The 19,656-nt window shown below is 29.9% G+C and overlaps 4 protein-coding genes across 7 annotated transcripts in view; 3 read left to right on the forward strand and 1 right to left on the reverse strand.

The window, feature by feature from the left end:
* The window catches only part of Tre1 (Trapped in endoderm 1), a 32,276-nt gene extending 29,757 nt beyond the window's left edge, over positions 1 to 2,519 (forward strand). For all 3 annotated transcript variants that reach the window (XM_085188902.1, XM_085188904.1, XM_085188903.1), the window contains exon 7: positions 331 to 2,519. In XM_085188902.1, the coding sequence (XP_085045028.1) occupies positions 331 to 706 (376 nt within the window). In that variant the 3' untranslated portion in view covers positions 707 to 2,519. The remainder of the gene's footprint in view (positions 1 to 330) is intronic.
* Positions 2,520 to 3,389: 870 nt separating this feature from the next.
* On the forward strand, positions 3,390 to 7,183 carry LOC146537464 (uncharacterized). Its single transcript, XM_085188295.1, has 5 exons — positions 3,390 to 3,728; positions 3,918 to 4,079; positions 4,542 to 4,713; positions 5,081 to 5,212; positions 5,417 to 7,183. Exons 1-5 carry the CDS (start codon positions 3,507 to 3,509, stop codon positions 7,141 to 7,143), a joined length of 2,415 nt encoding a protein of 804 aa, XP_085044421.1. The 5' UTR covers positions 3,390 to 3,506; the 3' UTR covers positions 7,144 to 7,183.
* A 705-nt stretch (positions 7,184 to 7,888) lies between these two features.
* Positions 7,889 to 8,976, forward strand: ATPsynD (ATP synthase, subunit D). Its single transcript, XM_085188304.1, has 3 exons — positions 7,889 to 8,083; positions 8,258 to 8,476; positions 8,648 to 8,976. The coding sequence occupies exons 1-3, from the start codon at positions 7,962 to 7,964 to the stop codon at positions 8,829 to 8,831; spliced, it is 525 nt and encodes a 174-aa protein (XP_085044430.1). The 5' UTR covers positions 7,889 to 7,961; the 3' UTR covers positions 8,832 to 8,976.
* Positions 8,977 to 9,191: 215 nt separating this feature from the next.
* LOC146537466 (uncharacterized) lies at positions 9,192 to 19,614 on the reverse strand. Of its 2 annotated transcripts, XM_085188296.1 has the most exons (11): positions 19,458 to 19,614; positions 18,734 to 19,382; positions 18,453 to 18,518; positions 17,032 to 17,179; positions 16,313 to 16,431; positions 15,841 to 16,077; positions 15,376 to 15,532; positions 12,027 to 12,166; positions 11,337 to 11,436; positions 10,928 to 11,023; positions 9,192 to 10,859 (listed from the first exon to the last, which is right to left on the reverse strand). In XM_085188296.1, coding segments are annotated over exons 1-11 (1,956 nt in total). In that variant the 5' UTR covers positions 19,460 to 19,614; the 3' UTR covers positions 9,192 to 10,617. The 2 variants fall into 2 exon arrangements, with proteins under 2 accessions (XP_085044422.1, XP_085044423.1); XM_085188297.1 differs by lacking the exon at positions 18,453 to 18,518 and having other exon boundaries at positions 19,458 to 19,613.
* Positions 19,615 to 19,656: the final 42 nt, after the last annotated feature.

Consider the following 19,656-nt stretch of genomic DNA (forward strand, 5'->3'; position numbering starts at 1 on the left):
TAATGTGATGTAATCAGTATGGTTTATCAGTTTCATGGATATATTTTTATTTTCTGCTATATTATTAGATAAGATATTTAAGTAATAAGTATTTATTTTTAACCGATTTCTGTAAAAGGAGGAAATTATCATTTCGACCGTATTTTTTGATATATGCATGAGAAAAAAGCTTTAAATAATATATTACATTTAGCTAATAGAACATTAGAAAAAAAATTGCCTGTTATCAAAATATTGTTGGGTCAGCCATTATTATATCTAAGTAGTTTAGTAAAAAAAATAAATTGTTAAAATAAACTGTAACTAAAATTTCTAAATCTTTTTCCACAGCAAATTGAGCGGCCAAACAGCAAGAGAAAAAGAGGAGGACTCTCGTCTAACAACGCTAATGCTGACAATATTTCTTTGTTTCTTAGCGTGTTTTCTCCCTTTAATGATAATGAACGTGGCCGACGACGGCATAACGTATCCCTGGCTGCATATCATAGCTTCCATACTGGCGTGGGCATCAAGTGTTATAAATCCACTTATATATGCAGCAACCAATAGACAATATAGGGCTGCTTTTGTGAATTTACTTAAAATATGCAAAAATAGCCCCGTGGCTCGGAGGACCACTTGGGGCAGTCGCACTGTGGGGCAGTCCTCGAATTCCCCACATTGTGTTGATAAACGAAATTTGAAAGAAAAACCTACTAAATTGTGAATTTAGCATTAAAAGTAGTGTCAAAATGGTCAAAACAGCCCATGGATTAAAAATAATCTTAAAACTATACCTGGTTACAAAATGTCTACTAAAATATCTATGATTTGTAAAGGTAATAGCTGTCTGTCTAGTTGTCTAATTTTATGATTATAATTCTTTTAATCTATGAGAAAAATCGAAAATCTATTTTTGGAAATTTTCTTAAAATATGCAACACTAGCCTCGTGGCTCGAAGGACCACGTGGGGCAGTTGCACTTTGGAGCAGTCCTCGAATTCCCCGCACTGTTTTATTATACGAAATTTAGAAGAAAAACTTACTAAATTGTGAATTTAACTTTAAAGTTGTATCTAACTGTAATTGTAACAGGCGCCAGTAATTTTATATTTTTGATTATGTTAAAATGCTATCGATGTTACAAAATGTCTACTAAATCTTTATACATATTAAAATAATTACACAGCTTTCTAATTTAATAATGATAGTAGGTACACGTTTTTGGAATTTTGGAGAAAATAATCTTATCAAAACCTGTTTTTGGTAATTTACTAAAAATATTCAAAAATAATCTAGTAGGGACAGTTTCCGAGTCCACGTTGTGTTGATGAACAAAATTTAAAAGATAAGTCTAAGATTTAACTAGATTAGATTCATATATTTAGTTAAATTACATAAGTAATAATCAATTTCTTTATGATTCTGCGAACAAACTACCTATTATAGTAAAAGATAAGTTTTATTCACATAGTACAATATTATGTAAATTACAAATATTAGATATTTCAAGACCATTTTCCAAATAACTAAAATATCGGTAGTATACGAATATAACTTTATAAATGAGTAAATTATAAGCTTTCATTTGTTTTTTAGTAATTTTATGCACTGGTTGCATTTTGTAAATATTAAAAAACATTAAAGAAAATATTTGCATTATTTCAAATTATATTTCATTATTTATTAAGGGTATTATATTCATAGTAATTTTTAAAAAATATGCTTTGTAGAAATGATTCGTTAATTAATTTTATTAGTAACATTTTAAATGTAAATAATTTAAGTTATGTAAATATAAACATTAGGTATAGTAAGAAATACACGACCAAAATAATTTATATAGATATATTAATAGATGAATGAAACCTTTTTTTATTTTTCTTTAATAATTCTTAAATTTTAAATACTGTTTTAATCTATTCATACTTAATTGTAAACAAAAAAGTCATGTTAATATTAAAATTTTCATAATTGATATACCTAAAATTTAAACTACTTCATATTCTATTCTTTCTTAACTGAGATTATTATGGAACACTTTTCTATTTCTGTCATTGAAACATTCCTGATAATTATAATTAAATACCGTTTTTGAATATAAAACCTGTATAATACCAAAAATTTTAAAATATTTAATATGTGAACAATGTAGATGAATAATTTCACCAAGACTGATATTAAAAGTCAATTAGAAATATGGCAACTATAATTTTATGTAATATTATTATAATTATAAGGCAGTGCTAAAAGATCTATGTCTATAATGGTTTGTTATAATTTAAATGATTTAAATAAACCTTTTTTTTGCTTTATTATTTTTTATATAAACTAATTTAAAAATAAAAAATATAACAATATTAATTCGATTGTACATAAAAATAATGGGTAATATTGTTTAAACTTATTATTTGAGAATTTCATCGCTTCCGGTACTGAGTTATTCATTTTACGTATGATTTGTATGATGATTAGTATATCTACTTACTTATTCTTGGAATAATAAATACCAAAGTTTAAATAAATGTATATTAAAATGTCTTATGTGTTTTATTATAGATAATATTATTTTATAAATATCTTCTATAAAATTCTGTAATTTGACTTTTTCTGTGCTTTTTTTATTATCTGAAATTTATCAATAGAATAAAAATTATGAAAATAATTCATTTCTTCACTCTGATGTCGAGGCAGAGCGAGTTCAACACGCAATGCGGAATTTGGCGAAAATTGAGCAGCGGAATGTTTTAACATTAGGTTCTCTCTGCCTACCCTGCGGGATACAGCGAGTAGCTGTATGCACAGAACAAAACCATTAAATTTTATATTCGTAATTCAATTTCATTATATTATACATAATTTCTTATTCGTACAACTGATGAAAATGAATAATCTTTTTCATTTTGAAACACAAACAAACAAAATGGCATTTAAATTTAACAATCATCTCTGAACCGCGTCATTATTAATATGCAAAAATATATATAAAGCCACCGTGCCTCAGTGGACAAATGAAGATAATTAATCTAAAGTCAGGTGTCGAGTTCCGTCATTAAATACAGTGTCGTTCTTCACTTTTTTCCTTGAATTTAAATTCTAGGAAAAAAGTGAAGGACGCAATTTCTAACACTAAATTCTCTGTACCTACCCTGCGAGACTAGTGCGACACATGGTGTGAAGCAAAAAAAATTAAATTAAAGATATGATATGCGAGACTATTATAAATTTATTATCTGTTCTGTTCTTTCTATTATGGCGTTCCGAGCGTGCCAGTTGAGCACAAAATCACTTCGCCAGTGTCACGTTGAATGGAAAACTCACGAAAGAGGTTGTACGGTAAAAAAATGGATTAATATTACACAACAGAAAAATGCATGTTTAAGAGAGATTCAGGTATTTATTATCTGTATACTGGGAATTTTACAAAATTTGACATTTCAAATTTGACAATGACAAGATGTCAATACCTAAATTGTAAACATTTTGCATTTGCTAATTGCTTGTACTATAATTGAAAATTAAATAAAATGAATCGATTTAAAAGACATAAAGTAAAAAGCGAGATGCCGGAAACATCTTCTCAAGCAAAACAGAATGAAGAACATGATTTGGCGTATTATATTCACGATAGAGTAGAACTAATGCACCAAGTATTCTCTGTTATAAAACCTAAGGAATTAAAAGTAATGGCACCGGAATGTGTACAGCATATATCGATTGATGATTTACAAGAGCTTTGTATGGAAGAGGTTAGTTTACTGTTTAGTTTACTTTTTTTCGTATATTTAACCTTCGAACTATCACTAAAATGATCATAGATCTCAACGCCGCATTTCATCTAATCAGACTAGCAAACTTCAATTCAAATATTTGTTTTACCATCAATATATGTTTTTTTAAATTAATTATCGATTTTTTTGTCATTATTTTTTTCTCAGTTATTAGGTATAAGTTCCAAACGGCTATGTGCGATATTGGATGGAGCTGAGCCTCCTACAGACACCGAGTCATCAAGTTCAGAACAACTAGAAACTATATCTCTTGATAGTATATCTTCTGATGATGAAATTTTAAGTCAACATAGTCGTAAAAGTAAGAAGGTAAGACCATATTTCAAATAATAATTAAAATTCATTAATTTAAGCTGTGACAAAATAAGACTAATGAGCCTCAATTCTTTCCCTATATTCTAAAAATATTCTGCAGAAGGTTCCGTTTCTCAGTGAAACAAATAATTTTCATTATCTGATAGACAAAGTTTATATACTTAAAAGTCCCATCACCTAAAATATTATGCAGAACCCAACAAAAATAATTGAAACAATTGAATTTATGTAGAAACCAACATATTATTTTATATTAACCTCCATGAAATTCTGTAATTAACCAAATATATATAAGTCTCGTAATATATATATAAGTCTGAGATAATACCAAGTTATTACTTTATGCTTATAATGCAGAAGTTATAGTTAAAATACTTGTGTTTTTTCTCCATTTTGTTAACAAGTTTACTTAAGAATATACCTAGTAAATATTTTCTCTTGTTAAATTTATTTCAGCACAAACACAAAAAACACAAATCAAAAAATAAACACAAACGTAAAAACAGTGGAACAGACAAAGAAGAAGACAAATCTAAAGCATCTAGAGCCGGTCTCACAGTTCTTGAGTTATTGGAATTACAAGCTAGGGCCAGAGCTATAAGGGCTCAGTTACAACAGGATGTTAATAGTAAGAAAATATTAATAATTATTGAATATTTTTTACTCTTTTGAGAGTGAAAAATCTAAAATTTTCGTTATTTTCCAAATAATGGAAATTTTTCGAGACATGACATGTTGATTGACAGAACTCAATACCATGCTATGTCTCATTACCAAAGAGAGGAAATGAAAGTAATTAAATACAATTGTTTTTTATTATTTTCAAATATATGTACACAGTAGATGTAAATATGAAGTTTAATTCTTTTAGTATTTGAAGTATTTTTTTATGATTTTTTCTCTTTGTCTATTTAGATTAAATGAGAAAGTTAGAAAATTACAATGTAATAACTCAATGTATTTTAGCTATAGGAAGGTTCTTTTTTTTAATACAGTATCTTCAGAAGTGGCAGAAGAGCCCACAGATAAAAAAGATTCTTCAGATGAAGTGGAAATAAAAGAAGAACCAGCAGAGGTTGTAGAAATAAGTAGTGAAGATGAAAAACCAAGAATTGAAGATTTACCAGGTAATTTTAGGTGTTGTTTTTTTTATTATAAGTCAGAAAAGATGACAATAATTAAGAAAATGTAAGAATTTAGCTATTTCAGAGCTTTGCTTTGCTTTTATTTTATTTTTGAGCTTTGCTTTTATTTTATTTTTCTAGCAATTTAAATAAAAGAGAAACCTACATAATAATTATTTAAATAAATGTATAAACATCAAATTTCAGTAAAACCTCCATCTCCCATTCAAGAAGTCTCCAATAACAAAACGTCTACTACAGTCACTAAAAGAATAAACGATTTAATTATAACAGTACCTCAGACGAAACCTACGAAAAAAATTAAACTAAAAAGAAAAATTATAAGCGCGCCAAGTACTTCTACAACAGCTAAAACTATACCTACTGTTTTAAGTGTTAAAGTAGATGAAAAAAATGAAAATACTACTATAGTAGTAAGCGAAGGTAGTAAAGATTTATCAGAACTGGTAGAAAAAAACAATAAACAGAATAAACAAGAAACTACAACTAAAATGAAGAAAAAACTAAAGAAAGTAAAGAAATGCAAAAATAAAGCAAAAGATGGAAGCGATCATGATGAAATAACTTTGCAACTATCTGATACAGAAAAAATGGATTTACTCGATTTTGATAGAAAAAATTACGATAATTTGACTTCTTCCGGTTCAGAAGATTCAGAAAGTAGCTCTGATAGTGAAAGTGAACATAATGTTGATAATGAGAACAATGAAAATAAAGTTATTGAAACTACACAGACTATACATGATACAAATGAATCAACAAATAACGAGCTGGAGGTATTACCAGAAAAAGAAGTGGAAAAAGATGTTGATAAAGAAATTAAAGTTGTGAGCCCTAACGGTGGTCAAAACGTAGAAAAATCTGATGTAAGTGACATATTAAAGGATAAAATGCAAGTTGTATCAAATATAAATGCAGCAGATAATCAAAATGATGTAGAATCTCAAGAAAAGAATGAATTTCCATATGATACTACTGAAAATGTTAATACAAGCAGGGAAATAAAATGTACTCAAGAGCAAATAGAAGATGGCGAAATAATAAATGAAGAAGACAAAAAATTGTCTGAAGGAGAAATATCTGAACACACATCCGAAGTAGTTTGTATATCAGACGACGAAAACGTTAATAAAAAGAAAAAGAAAAAAGATAAAAAATCTAAGAGAGATAAAAAGAATAAAAAGTCTAAATTGGATTTTCGTGAAGAGGGCGACCAAAATTTTTTTATAGAAACTCATAACTCAGAACAAAAATCAATGGAACGAGACACAAATGTAATAGACGATGATATATATGAAATTCTAGAACTTTCCGATGATTCATCGTGTTACGAAGTTGAAGGAGTTACTATATCAAAAGAACCAACGAAAGCTGAGATAGAAGCTTTATCGGCTAAAATAGATGAACAAATACACACCGACACCGCAGACGAATCGGAAAAAGCGGAAAATAATGAAGAAATTGAAAATATTTCTTGGCGTGATCGTTATTTAGATAGTAAGAAAGTAAAAAAAGTACTTTCAACTTCGAATATATTAAACGCTCTAAGAAAAAAGAATAAAGAAATAAAAAATAAACTAGAAGAATCTAAAAAACTTGAAGAAATATCTTCTAAATCAGATGATCCTGTGGATGTTATTGAAAAATATAAAGATATAGTTGAAGGATCTATAGATCATTTTCATACTTTAGAAGGATCTACGAAATATGTAGATCCGGTGAGTGAAGATAAAGAAGGAAGTGGCGAAGTGACTACAGAATTGAAAATGGATGCCAAAAGATTATTAAAAATGTATAAAAAATTACTTAAACACAATGATATGTATAAAGAAAAAGATCCAAACAAAAAGAAAAAGAAGAAACAAAAGAAAAATAAGGAAAAAAGTAAGAGTACAGAACCAACTATTAATTAATAGCTTTATAAGTGTATTAATAAAACTAAATAGAAAACTATTTGTATATATTTCTTTCTTTATATATAATTAAAATGTATGAACTTAGATGTTTTATCATATTCATATATGTGTTGTTATTATTAATATATGTACATAGTCAATAATATATTTTATTGACAATTTAACGATAATAACTCCAATTATCTAAAACGTGCAAGATCAATTTGTACTTTTTATATCCTCTGAAAAGACAAGACTTGCATCTGTCATAAAAAATATAAAGTACTTAAAAAAATAAATCAGCTTCACACTGTATTCCGCACACAGCAGGGTAGGCAGACTGAACCTAGTGTTAAGACACTCCATTCTCCAGTTTTTGCCGAATTCTGGAGGCATTGCGTGTTGAGTGTCAGAACTCAACGCCGCGCTTTGCCTCGACACCAGAGCGAATAAATTTAAATATAAACGTAAATAAATATTTCACTTCCTTGAGTGGAGATCGAACCCACAACCGTCGCGTTACAGTCACACCCTTGTGCCGCTGCGCCCCGACGGCCTCAAAGCAAAGTACTTGCTTTATTATATATATAAATTTAATAAAGTAAATTTTGGAAAATATAAGTCTGACTTTTTTATAGAATCTAAGGAATAAATATTATTACAGAATATTATTTATCGTATAATTTTATATCAAGAATCGTTCATAAATGTACAATCCCAATCTAGCAGCACCTAGCTGTCAAATTAAAAAAATAAAATTTGAATGAAATTGTCTTTGGTTACTTGAAGTTGTCAGTGACGAGGTCTACCTTTACAAGATAAATTTTACGTAAAAAATGGCTTCAAAAAGGATCGCTCAGAGCTCTGTGAACTGGGCCGCTTTAGCCGAAAGGGTTCCCATTGAACAAAAGGGAAATCTCGCCGCTTTCAAAGCCAAGTCCGATGGCTATCTTCGCAGGTTAGTTTTGACAATGTTACATAATTTTAACATTGATTCTTCTTAATTATCTTCTTGTAAACATGGAATTATTAAACATAATAACTAATATTACATTATTTGTCGTATATACATCAATTACTTTAGATCGAAAGATAGTGGAATTGTACTAATATACAATTACAATTTTTTTAGGGTCCTAGCTAACCCCGCTGAGGCACCCAAGATCAACTGGGCAGCTTATAAACAAACAGTACCTATTCCTGGAATGGTAGATAACTTCCAGAAACAGTATGATGCATTGAAAATCCCATACCCTGCTGATAACATGACAGCCCAGGTTGAGGCCCAGTGGGTGGAGGTTAAGAAATCCATTGAATCTTTCATTCAGCAGTCCAATGCTATGATTGCATCGTAAGTAATGTTTGTGAAGAAAATAAAATTTTGATATTATTTTTATATATTCATATTTTCAAAAATTAATTTAACCTACAATTATGTTATACCATAAGCTTTTTCATATAAATCTTTCATGTTCATATCAATAATATCCATATTTTATAGCATAATATCAATGAATTTCAGGTATCAAAAACAAATAGATGATACCAAGGCAATCCTCCCCTATGATCAAATGACCATGGAGGACTTCAAGGATGCCCATCCCGAGATCGCCATCGACCCCATCAACAAACCTACCTTCTGGCCCCATAATGAGGAGGAACAGCTGGACTATGTCAACCCTGACAAACAAGCCCACGCACACTAAATTGGCAACTAAATTACAATTATTTTCTAGAAATGCTAATAATTTATGATTTAGAACCTCTGTGTACATGCTGTTGATACCCTTATATGCCATCAAGAAAACAATATGTAATTTATGATGTAGGAATAAAGTGAATTGTTTCCAACTGCAGTTTTTTTTTGACAAACATTTTATTATTTAATAATAATAATAAACACTATATTAATATCATTCCCACACAGTAATTCAAACTAATTTATATCAATTTAATAGCTAGCTATATTAATGTGAGAGGTAATTAGAGAATGGATTGTAATAACACTATTTTTATTTTATTTTCCTAATGTGAATACATACAATAAAGAAAAATAAAAGGCAATATTATGAAATATTATTTATTAAATTTCACATAATCATTAATTCTTTAATACTAAAACTATAATGTATCTACTGGAAATAATAAAATCCTTATAGGAAAAAAACCTTGAAGCATTTAGCTTAAAAAAATATATTATTAAATTTAAATATTAATGTCGGGCGCCATTTAAATTTCTTGGATCTTTTTTGTGTATAATAATAAAAATAAAGTGTGGCATTGAATATAAGGAAAAACTGAAAATAATTTAATATATTAAATATCCCACATTTAGTGGTAGGCAGAGGGAAGCTAGTGCTAATACACTACATTGACCTTCCGCCCCCCTTCTCGTGTAATTTATGGTGGAGCAGAACACCGCAGCTTGCTTTACTTAAAAGAAGAAAACATTAAAAGATATTTTAGAATGGTGGCTAAAAGAAAATCTAATTTCTATATGCAATTTTTATTATTTGTGCTACACTATTTACTATGAATTCAACATTTATGTATTGTTAGTTATATTACTTACATTTAATAATGTTCAGAAATTTGTATCAAATAATCCTATTTTTTTTATACAAATCAAGAAATCTATATTAAACACTTACTATAAAATACATAGATAATAAACAAAGCAGAACAAAGGTATTAGCGGTACTGTATGTTATAAAACATAATTAAGTAGAAAAAATCTAGTATATTACTGTTTAGTTTCTTAAAATACGAAATGTCATGAAATGAAAGAAAACGAGAATTATACCTCACTACTTCTAGTGCACTAGATTAGGGTCACTACACTCTAATTTTTGAAACTCCTACATTCCTAGATTCAGTGTCCTCAATAATAAAGTGCACTAATAGCTTGTCCATAAATTATAAAACTCCCAGACATGTTAAAACTTTTATTATATAATACAAATTTCTAATACAATATATTATAATGTTTTTTTTATTAACTTTTAATAATTTGATACTTTATTTTTTATTATAACGTTAATAATTCCGTAGTTCCAAATCCAATTTTCAACTACTATTTCTATTTAATATTTCAGTACATGAAGTCTAATTTTAAAAACTGAACAATTTCTGATGGAATAAATTGAAGATACATATTATCTAAAAAGTAAGATAATAAATTACTCAAAGGCTCAAAAGGCATATTTAAATTAAATCAGAAAACAAGAAAATAAAAGAAAACCAATACAAATACTATAATAAATCTATTTTTTCATACATATCATAATAAAACATACATTACTTTTATATAAAAAAAATCAATAACGATAGTATACCATGTGAAGTATACTATAATTACAATTGCAGTTTAATTTTTTTTATATATTTTAATGACAATGTTATAGTCTGTGAGTGCAGATTATAATAATTATTTGTAACCAAGTTGAACCTTAATCTGTTATCGTTGAACCAAAAAGAAAATCAGCAAATCTCTCAATTATTATCAGAAGCTTGTGGTTGCGAATACATATTATAATAACTATTTGCCCCCGAGTTGAACCCTTGATTGTTCTGGCTGAACCCTTGTCCAGATTGGTTGTATCCTTGGTTGTACCCTCTTCCGCGGCCTCTGCCTCTACCTCTGAAGCTTCCCCCTTCTCTATCTCTAAAGTTTGGTCGATAACTAGAACCTTGTTCAAAGTTTTGACCATTTGAACTATCATCCCATCTTGATCCTGTACAAAGATAATTATTAGTAAATAGTTTTTAATTAAATAATATTCAATTTCAAAATAATATTTACCTCTGTCCCCACCAAATCTGGACCCCCGGCCTCGTCCTCTCCCACCGCGTTCACCGTAGGACATACTATCATCACGATCACGGAATCTGCCGCGACCTGTGTAATTAAAGTTTAATTATTTATTATTATAATACATACAGCCCGACAAGTGCTTTAGAAAAACAGGCCAGATTATATCTATACTGATTTATACAATGCGGATATTAAATAAAAAAATCAAAATACGAAATCAAAGGGCGGACCGAACATAACTAAATCATGTTCATGAGAACTAGTTTTTCTTAAGCTTGCTTGTATTCAAAATAATCTATACTTTTAATTTACTTATAATATAATATATTTTAATTTACTTATAATATAATTTGTAAAAGATATCAGAAAAACAAAAATATATTCTAATTAAACTCACCATATTTTCCTTTGAAGCCCATTCCACATTGCGCCAATTCCAACAACTTGGGATTCACCACTTGATTCGCTTCTTGTAGAACTGATAATAGATCTTTAGCCTGAATAGATAAAAAAATCTAAGTAATTATTACATTTAAATTTACCATTTTTTGTATGTTTAAGATACTTCTATCATTTAATTAAAGGCAATTCTTTCATAATTCGGCGTAAGTGGGGAACGGAAGTGTCTTAATGGGAACAGAGTATCTTAACACTACGTGCCTATCCTGCTATGAGTGGAAAGTAAATAATGTATTCACGGTGATACGGAAATATTCACCCATTGTGGAAATCGAAGCATATACAACAAAAATATTATATATTAATATTATCCAAGTTGGAGGCCGTCGTACAAGTGTGTATGTGAAAACACGGCAGGTATTTTCATTTCTAACTCTGGGATCAAGAGGGAAAGCGCGGCGTTGAGTTCCGCCGCTCAACACGCAACGCCCTCAGAATTCAGGGGAAAATGGGAAGCGGAGTGTCTAGCAGAGTGAACACAAGGCTCCCTCTGCCTACCCTGCTACATGCGGGACACAAGCGTGAAATTGAAAAAAAAAGGCAAATACTTACACACAAAAGTTAATCGAAAAACATATTTTAATAAAAGATTATATAAAAAAAGATATTTTTTTTAACCAAAACATACTTTAGCTGAATTATTAGGCGTGAACAGCGTATAAGCAGTCCCAGTGTTTTGAGATCGGCCAGTTCTTCCAATCCTATGCACGTAGTCTTCAGAATTGTTTGGATAATCGTAATTTATCACAAATTTCACGTCCTCCACATCTAAATATTATATTTATCGTATATATTTATGTGAATGTTCGAAATTATTATTTTTATTTTAACAGATAGATTTTGTTAAGGTATTATATAGATTGAATTCGGTTTTGAGGGAATAAGCCTTTAGTAGTATTTTTTTATGTGTAAATAAATTTTTAATTTAAAAACTTTCATTATATGATAAACTTGAAACTGTGTGGAGGCAGCAGCTGCTATGTGCGATACTCGTACAAACTGGCACATGCCCGGGATAAAGCGACGCAAGACATCGCAAAATGTTTTTACGTCAGATTCCCAGGACACGCTGTTTTGTATTCATGCCTCTGTAAAGGAAGCTACCAGCCATGAGTTACGGAGCAGTCAGCATCCGTGCAGTTGTGATGCAGGATATGAGAAAAAATGCTCTGACTACCGCCGTTTACACATTAAAGAACTTGCAAAGTGGAGTAGGTTGAGCCGGAATGCATTCCCGGGGAACGCCGGGATTAATGCCAGGAGAAAGAAGCCCAACTCCGACAAATACTAATTGGCTGAACGGCTGAACTATTCAATCACTATAAAAATTCTCATTCTCCTCTCATTTTCTTAAAGAAAAAGGCGTATTCCCCCATAACCCTCAACACGCATATCATATAATTACCTTTATGTAATAATTGCTGATCATTCATCACCACCATTGTTCTAGATCCTTCTTTACACTTTATAACCGTCAGTCATTTGCGTAGCCATTATTTAGTTTTGTTCTTAAAATCTCTCATGACAGTTAACCAAGCAAATATTGCTCCTTTTGGATGTGTGGTCTTGTTTTTTATATTGAAAGATTTTTTTGGGGTGTCTATAGAATAGTAATTATATTTATGTGGATTCTTTATAGATTATAATATTATGTGGTATCTAATAAACTTTGTAATGTATAATTAGAATTTATATATTTAAAGACAAGCCAAAAAATATCTTTTTATTTAAACAAAAACGCTTTAAAACAGTACTTCAAGTTAGAATAACTAATAATATGTAATAAAATATGGCCTATCCTTTGGACATTTTGTGGAATTTATTGTTATTAATACTTTCTTTTTTAAGCAATAATTAAATGTTTTTGACTTTATATTAAAAAAACTTCCATAGACACCCCAAAATCCCCAAGAGATGATCTTTTGACATTAATCATTAATCAAAACACCAAGACCACAAACAATCCCCCAGCATCATTTATAGAGGCAGCATGCAACAGTGTGCGCTGACAGCACTGTCATCATTATCATTAATATCATCATTATTATAATGATGATGATCATTATAATCATTAAAAGTGATCATTATAATCGTCGTTAAAACTGGAGGTCAGCAACACACAGCAAGTTTACCGTTATCTGCAAGCATGCGCCTCTGAAATGAAAATATTTGAGAATAATGCCGAGTCAGTCATGGAAATTTATATTTTAAAAGGCCTGGATTCATTTGTACCCTATATTTATATCTTTTTATATATATTTATATTATTTTTTAACCATTTATATGATATATACTTGTTTTAAGTTACTCAATAATAGGGTACTTTATTCCATGGCCCTGGAACATTCCTAAATGGCAATCGACCATTGCTTTGTCATTTTAATTGTTCCAATATTCACTTTTATTTGCAATATTAATATTTTCACATGTATGAAATTAATAAATACATAATTGGTAAATAAATACAGGCCTCTGTATTTAAAACAATTGGATTTTGTATTGAAATGCTAATGCGAAAATTAGTGGTAAAATATATAATTTCTTATGTGAATACTGGAACTTAAATTTATTCATGCTTATGACAATAAATGAAAAATATTGAACGTTTTCTGTGGACAGTCTTAAATTGTTTCTTTTTTCGTTTTTATTTACTTAACTTTTTAATTTTATTTTATTTAATTTTATTTACTTATATTATGTTATTTCCTGAGAAAAAAAATCAAACCACGTAATAAATAAAAAAAAATTACAAGCTAAAAATACATTAGATTAAATATTCACTTGCATGTGATATTACCATTGACTTGAAAAATGAACATAAAATAAGGCTTAAAAACCATCAATAAACCCAAATTCAAAGTACCTAAAGTAAGCATCCACAGAAAAGTTTTATTTTCTTCATTGGCATTTCTGAGGGTATATGCAAAACGGAGAATTCCCGTCAATACCACAGACTATACATTAGAAACCATAGACTATACAAAAATTAAATCACTTAGCAATGGTATAGCCTGAGCTACGCTCCTGACTTTTGACACCCGACGCAGTACGAGAATATTTAAGTCAATATTTTAATAGTTAAAAAGCCTCGTATCTGTGTTTGTATCTTTTGTTTGGTGCCTTTTATTTATTTATTTTTTTCATTTTAAATTTTGAAATATTCGCAAACTTTTTGGAGTGAATTAAAAATTTAGAATTTTGCAAAATTAAATAAAATTGTATAAATATATATTAAATATAATAATAACAATTATGAAATTATTTAATATTACAATCAATGTCACCATTATACTTGGTTTTTAAAATAACTTTTATGTGATCATTGTTAACACCATATTGATTTTTTTTGTTATTATGTTCATATCTTTGATCTTGCAAGACTGTTACTTGAGATGTATTACAAATTTGGACAAGTTTGCATATATTTCAAGACAAGTTTCTAACGATTATTTTTGTTTTTTGGCGGGAACAAATCACCACCACATTATTAGTATTAAAATTGAAATGGTGGCACAAACATCAGATTAAATTGGACTACTTTTAATTATATTCTTGTAATAAAGGACCTTTTGATATTTCAATATACCTTAGTTTTGATATAAAAAGCAAAATTTTAAAATATGTACCTACATGTATACTGCATATGAAAAAAAAACATATATATTTATATTACATAAAAAAGGGTAAGTGAAATAGTTCTTTCTATAGAAATGTGAAATCAAATCTGTATGTTTGTGTGTGTGCACGGTTGTCTGACTGCGTGTGTGCGCATTTGCATGTTTTTTAAATAGACTTTTGTGTCAAGTATACACAAATGAAATTCAAGTATATCATAATAAATTTTGTAAGTATGTGAATATATAATAAATTTGATATGTATCGCATACTTAAATCACTGCATCATAGTGTACACATATATGTCAGTATGTGTATATATATATATATATATCTGTGTATGTATATCTATGCCTCTTTACCAAGCCCCCTGGCAGCGACGTCGGTGGCGACCAATATGGATGAGCGCGCGTGCCTGAACTGCTGCAGCACGTAGTCGCGGTCCTGCTGGTTCTTGTCGCCGTGTATGGCGAGGGCCCGCCACCCGGCGCGGTTTATAGTTTTTGTTATGTCATCCACCTGATGGAATGCACCTATGGCATTAATCATGAATAAAATAGAAGATTGTTTATTGCACACAAAGATATATAAAGCCATCGTGTCTTACTGTTAGAGATTGCCTGAAGCAAGACTGCCTTCACATTCCTTTTACCTTGTGTTAAAACACTTTATTCACTTTTTCCTAATTTTCCACCTAATTCTCAAAATATTTCATGAATGACAAAACCCATTGCCGCAATTTACCTTGCTACCAGTGCGAAGAAATAAAAATAATTCATTCCCCTAACTGGAAATCGAACCCACAACCATTACATACTTTCACTAACCTTCCGTTTAGTCTCAGCAAATATAATAGTCTTAGTTTCCTCCTCGGACGATATTTCTGTTAACAAAGTCAACAATTTATCATTTTTCTCCCACTCCTCACAAACATCCACTATTTGTAGTATATTATGATTGGCGGACAGGGAAAGGGAACCAATATTAATTTGTATATAATCATGAAGGAACTCTTCTGCTAAGTTCTGGACTTCCTTGGGCCATGTTGCTGACCACATGAGGACCTTGAAATTTAAGAAAAAAATTGGTGTTGGTTCAAATTTATCTGCAGTATATTGTTATTATTGATGGTATTTATAAAATGGTAGTGATAGTTAAAATTATACAAAATGCTTTTAGTTTCGTTTTCAACTGGCAACTGAAATATTTATACTTGTATTATATATTTATTTATTATGTATGAATTTGGTGCATTGAAAAATTTTAAAAAAATGTTTTACACAATTATAATGTACTAACTTGTCTATCTGGCCTGATTTGTTCAATAATTTTCCTTATCTGTGGCTCAAAACCCATGTCTAACATTCTATCGGCTTCATCCAACACTAAATACGTGCATCGACGCAGATTTGTCGTATCTACAACAAAAGTAAATAATTAATAACATGTTATTTAACAATGTTTATTTAGGTTTATTATGGCCATCGCGTCGTGCAGGGTCACAAACGTGCAAATGTAAACGCAACAGTTATGGCTTTGATTCCCATTTCTAGAAATTAATTATTTAATATTTTCATTTCTCTGCTGTGGTAACTAGAAAAAGATATATACATAGAAGAATCAAAAATTATAGATTGATTTAAATATGAAGCATATAAATAACATGTAACATGTAAAACACAGTCGTGGCGCAGCGGCACTGAGTGAGTATTAGCGCAACAGGTCAGGCAATTAGGTTGGATTTGCACTAGAGGAAATTAAATATTTTATATTTCCATTTTCTTGGCTCTGGTGTTCTGGCTCGAGGCAAAGTTACGCCACTCAACACGCAATGTCTCTAGAATTCAGTGCAAAATGGGGAACAAAGTATTTTAACACCATGTGGGTATGGGATATAGCATAAATAAAGTTCAAAATATAATTGTGTATAATAATTAAACCAATCTAATCTTTTTCCAAGAAATCTATAGATCAACCAGTAGTTAAAACTTTATGTGTAATAAAAAAATTAAACTAACCTTTTTCCAAAAAATCAATCAATCTCCCGGGCGTCGCTATGACAATCTCCACACCTCTCTCCAAAGTCCTGCCCTGTGGTCCTTTTGGTGCTCCGCCGAATATACAAGTGTTCCTCACATGAACACTTTGTCCAAAATCTTGAGCTACCTAAACACAAAAAGAAAACATATATTTTATGTTTGTTTTTCATTTATACCATAAAACATTTGGGCCATCCTGGCAGTGTCAAAGCACATCTAGCTAAACAAAATGACTGTAGGATCAATCTCCACTTAGAAAAATATATTATTTTTACATATTGAGTTGCCAGGCAACATTTGAATGGAAAGTAGTAAGTATTGCTATGTATAAGCACAAAGCTAAAAAGTATAGAAGTATATGTAATGATTAAGGCTATCTTTGCAAATAGGCCATTTAATATTTGAGCTTTTGATATTGACTTGTATATCTTTACCTAAAAACCTTATAACATTGTTAAATATGTTCTATGTTCTATCTATGATATTTGCTCATTGTCCTCTCTGGTAAAAAAATAAAATAAGTAAAAAAATAACAAAACTAAAAATAAAATTATTGAAATTACTGGCCAGAGGCCATTTTTGCATGGATAGCCATAATAATTAATTTTATAAATAGTTTATGAAGTAATAATAAGCTATTTGGTACATATCTAAATAAATTATAAAAAATGTCAAAGAAAGAATCTACACTGTTCTACTACTTCTGTAGATTTTGGATTTTTGCAATTTTAGTTAAATGAAACACTAATTGGATTAATAATGTATACTTAGTTACTAAATTATGAAATTAGTCTGGTTAGTTTTATTTAAAATAGTTTTATCTATTTTGTTTACAAAATAAATAAATACACAAGCAATATATTATATTGAAATATCTAAATAATACTCTGAACACAAATATAATTGCAAAGCATATAAATGGGTAAATAATTGACTATTGGAAAAAATAAGTGCTCGTAACAAGGTTACGTTCAGAAACCTTAAATTTTTTTTAAATCAATAAGTTTAAAATATTTAAGAAAACATATAAAAATTTTAAATATAATGCACCTCAAATTACTAATAAATAAATAATGATCATTCTTAGCACTAATTTTTGGGTAAAAATTGTAAATATCTATGAATATACTAAAAGCATAAAAACAAGCATGCAAGAACTTGAAAAGAATGCTCCGCTATGTGATCACAACACATGGGCAATAAACAAGAGACAGGGTTTAAGTTTTGCTAGGTTGAAATATTTATATGTTTTCTAAAATATTTTTTCTATCAATAGTGCATAGCACTCAAAATGTTAAAGGTATTTTCAAGTTGAATTTAAAACCCTAATACGTTGAGGTTTTCGAACATAACCTGCAGTGAAATACTAGTTTCTACATAAAATTATTTAAACAATTTACTATATCCATGTTGTTTGGATTTCCATCTGACACATCTGTAGTTATCCCATTCATTGAATGCAGAGCCTTGGTAGCATTGTAAAAAATAATGTAAAATATTTACTTTAATTATAATAGTAAAATAAGAATTGGAATTCAGTTATTATTAAAAGGTTTCTGATATTTAAATGAGCACAAATTCTGTCTATTTTCTTTAAGAGTTAGACTCAGGCAGTGTTAATTCTAAAAATATTTATTTACATATTACTTATAACAAAAATAACTTAAAATTGTATATATACCTGTTGAATCTGTTGTGCAAGCTCTCTAGTTGGAGCCAATACAAGAACAATTGGCCCTTCATCCCTCAATAATCTAGGTTGATTTATAATGTGTACTATTGCTGGTAAAATATAGGCCAAAGTCTTTCCGGAACCAGTCTGAGCAATGCCCACCATATCTCGGCCAGACAAAGCTATGGGCCAACCCTGAGCTTGAATAGGTGTAGGATTGGGGAAGCCCTGCTTCAATATCTCTTTCATAGCATAGTCAGGGAAACCTCCTTCCTCGAAGTATATGCTAGGCGCTGGCACATCTCGGCCTTTAACAGTTATTTGATGCTCACTCCTATACGCCTCGACGTCGGCCATGGAACGCCTTTGGACATTTTGGTGGGGAACGTAAAAGTTCTTTTGGAATGGTGTAAGTTGGACATCAGCCCAACGGATTTTACGTAAGGCACCACCGGGTTGATCGTTTTTGAATTTTCCACGGAAATCGTCACGGGAATCACCACCACGGGGACCTCCGCCTCTACCACCTCTGCCGCCTCCACCAAACCGAGGGCTTCTGTCTAAAGATCTATCACTAGAACGACCTCTGGAACTCATTCCACCGCGACCCCGGCCTCTCGAGCCACCTCGTCCACCGCGACCACGTCTATCGTCGTACCTATTAGCAAAATTCCCCGTTATTAAGCTATTAACAAACTACAATAATAAGACGCAAATATTATTCAGAACTTACATTATTACTTAGATCTTAATTGTTTGCGAAACACAACTTATCCGTTATTTAAAATATAGTTTTAAAATGAAAATCAGATAATTCAATTATTTTTAAAGATATTTATTTTTCCAGTAAAGCCACTTTACAAGATAGCGTTAGTAAGCCGCCATTTTTTTCACATAATTCTTAATGTTGGCAGTACATACTACATATTATT

This window comes from Heliconius melpomene, chromosome 7, assembly GCF_056956725.1.
Source record: "Heliconius melpomene rosina isolate 202511_hmr_F chromosome 7, ASM5695672v1, whole genome shotgun sequence".
Taxonomy (NCBI): domain Eukaryota; kingdom Metazoa; phylum Arthropoda; class Insecta; order Lepidoptera; family Nymphalidae; genus Heliconius; species Heliconius melpomene.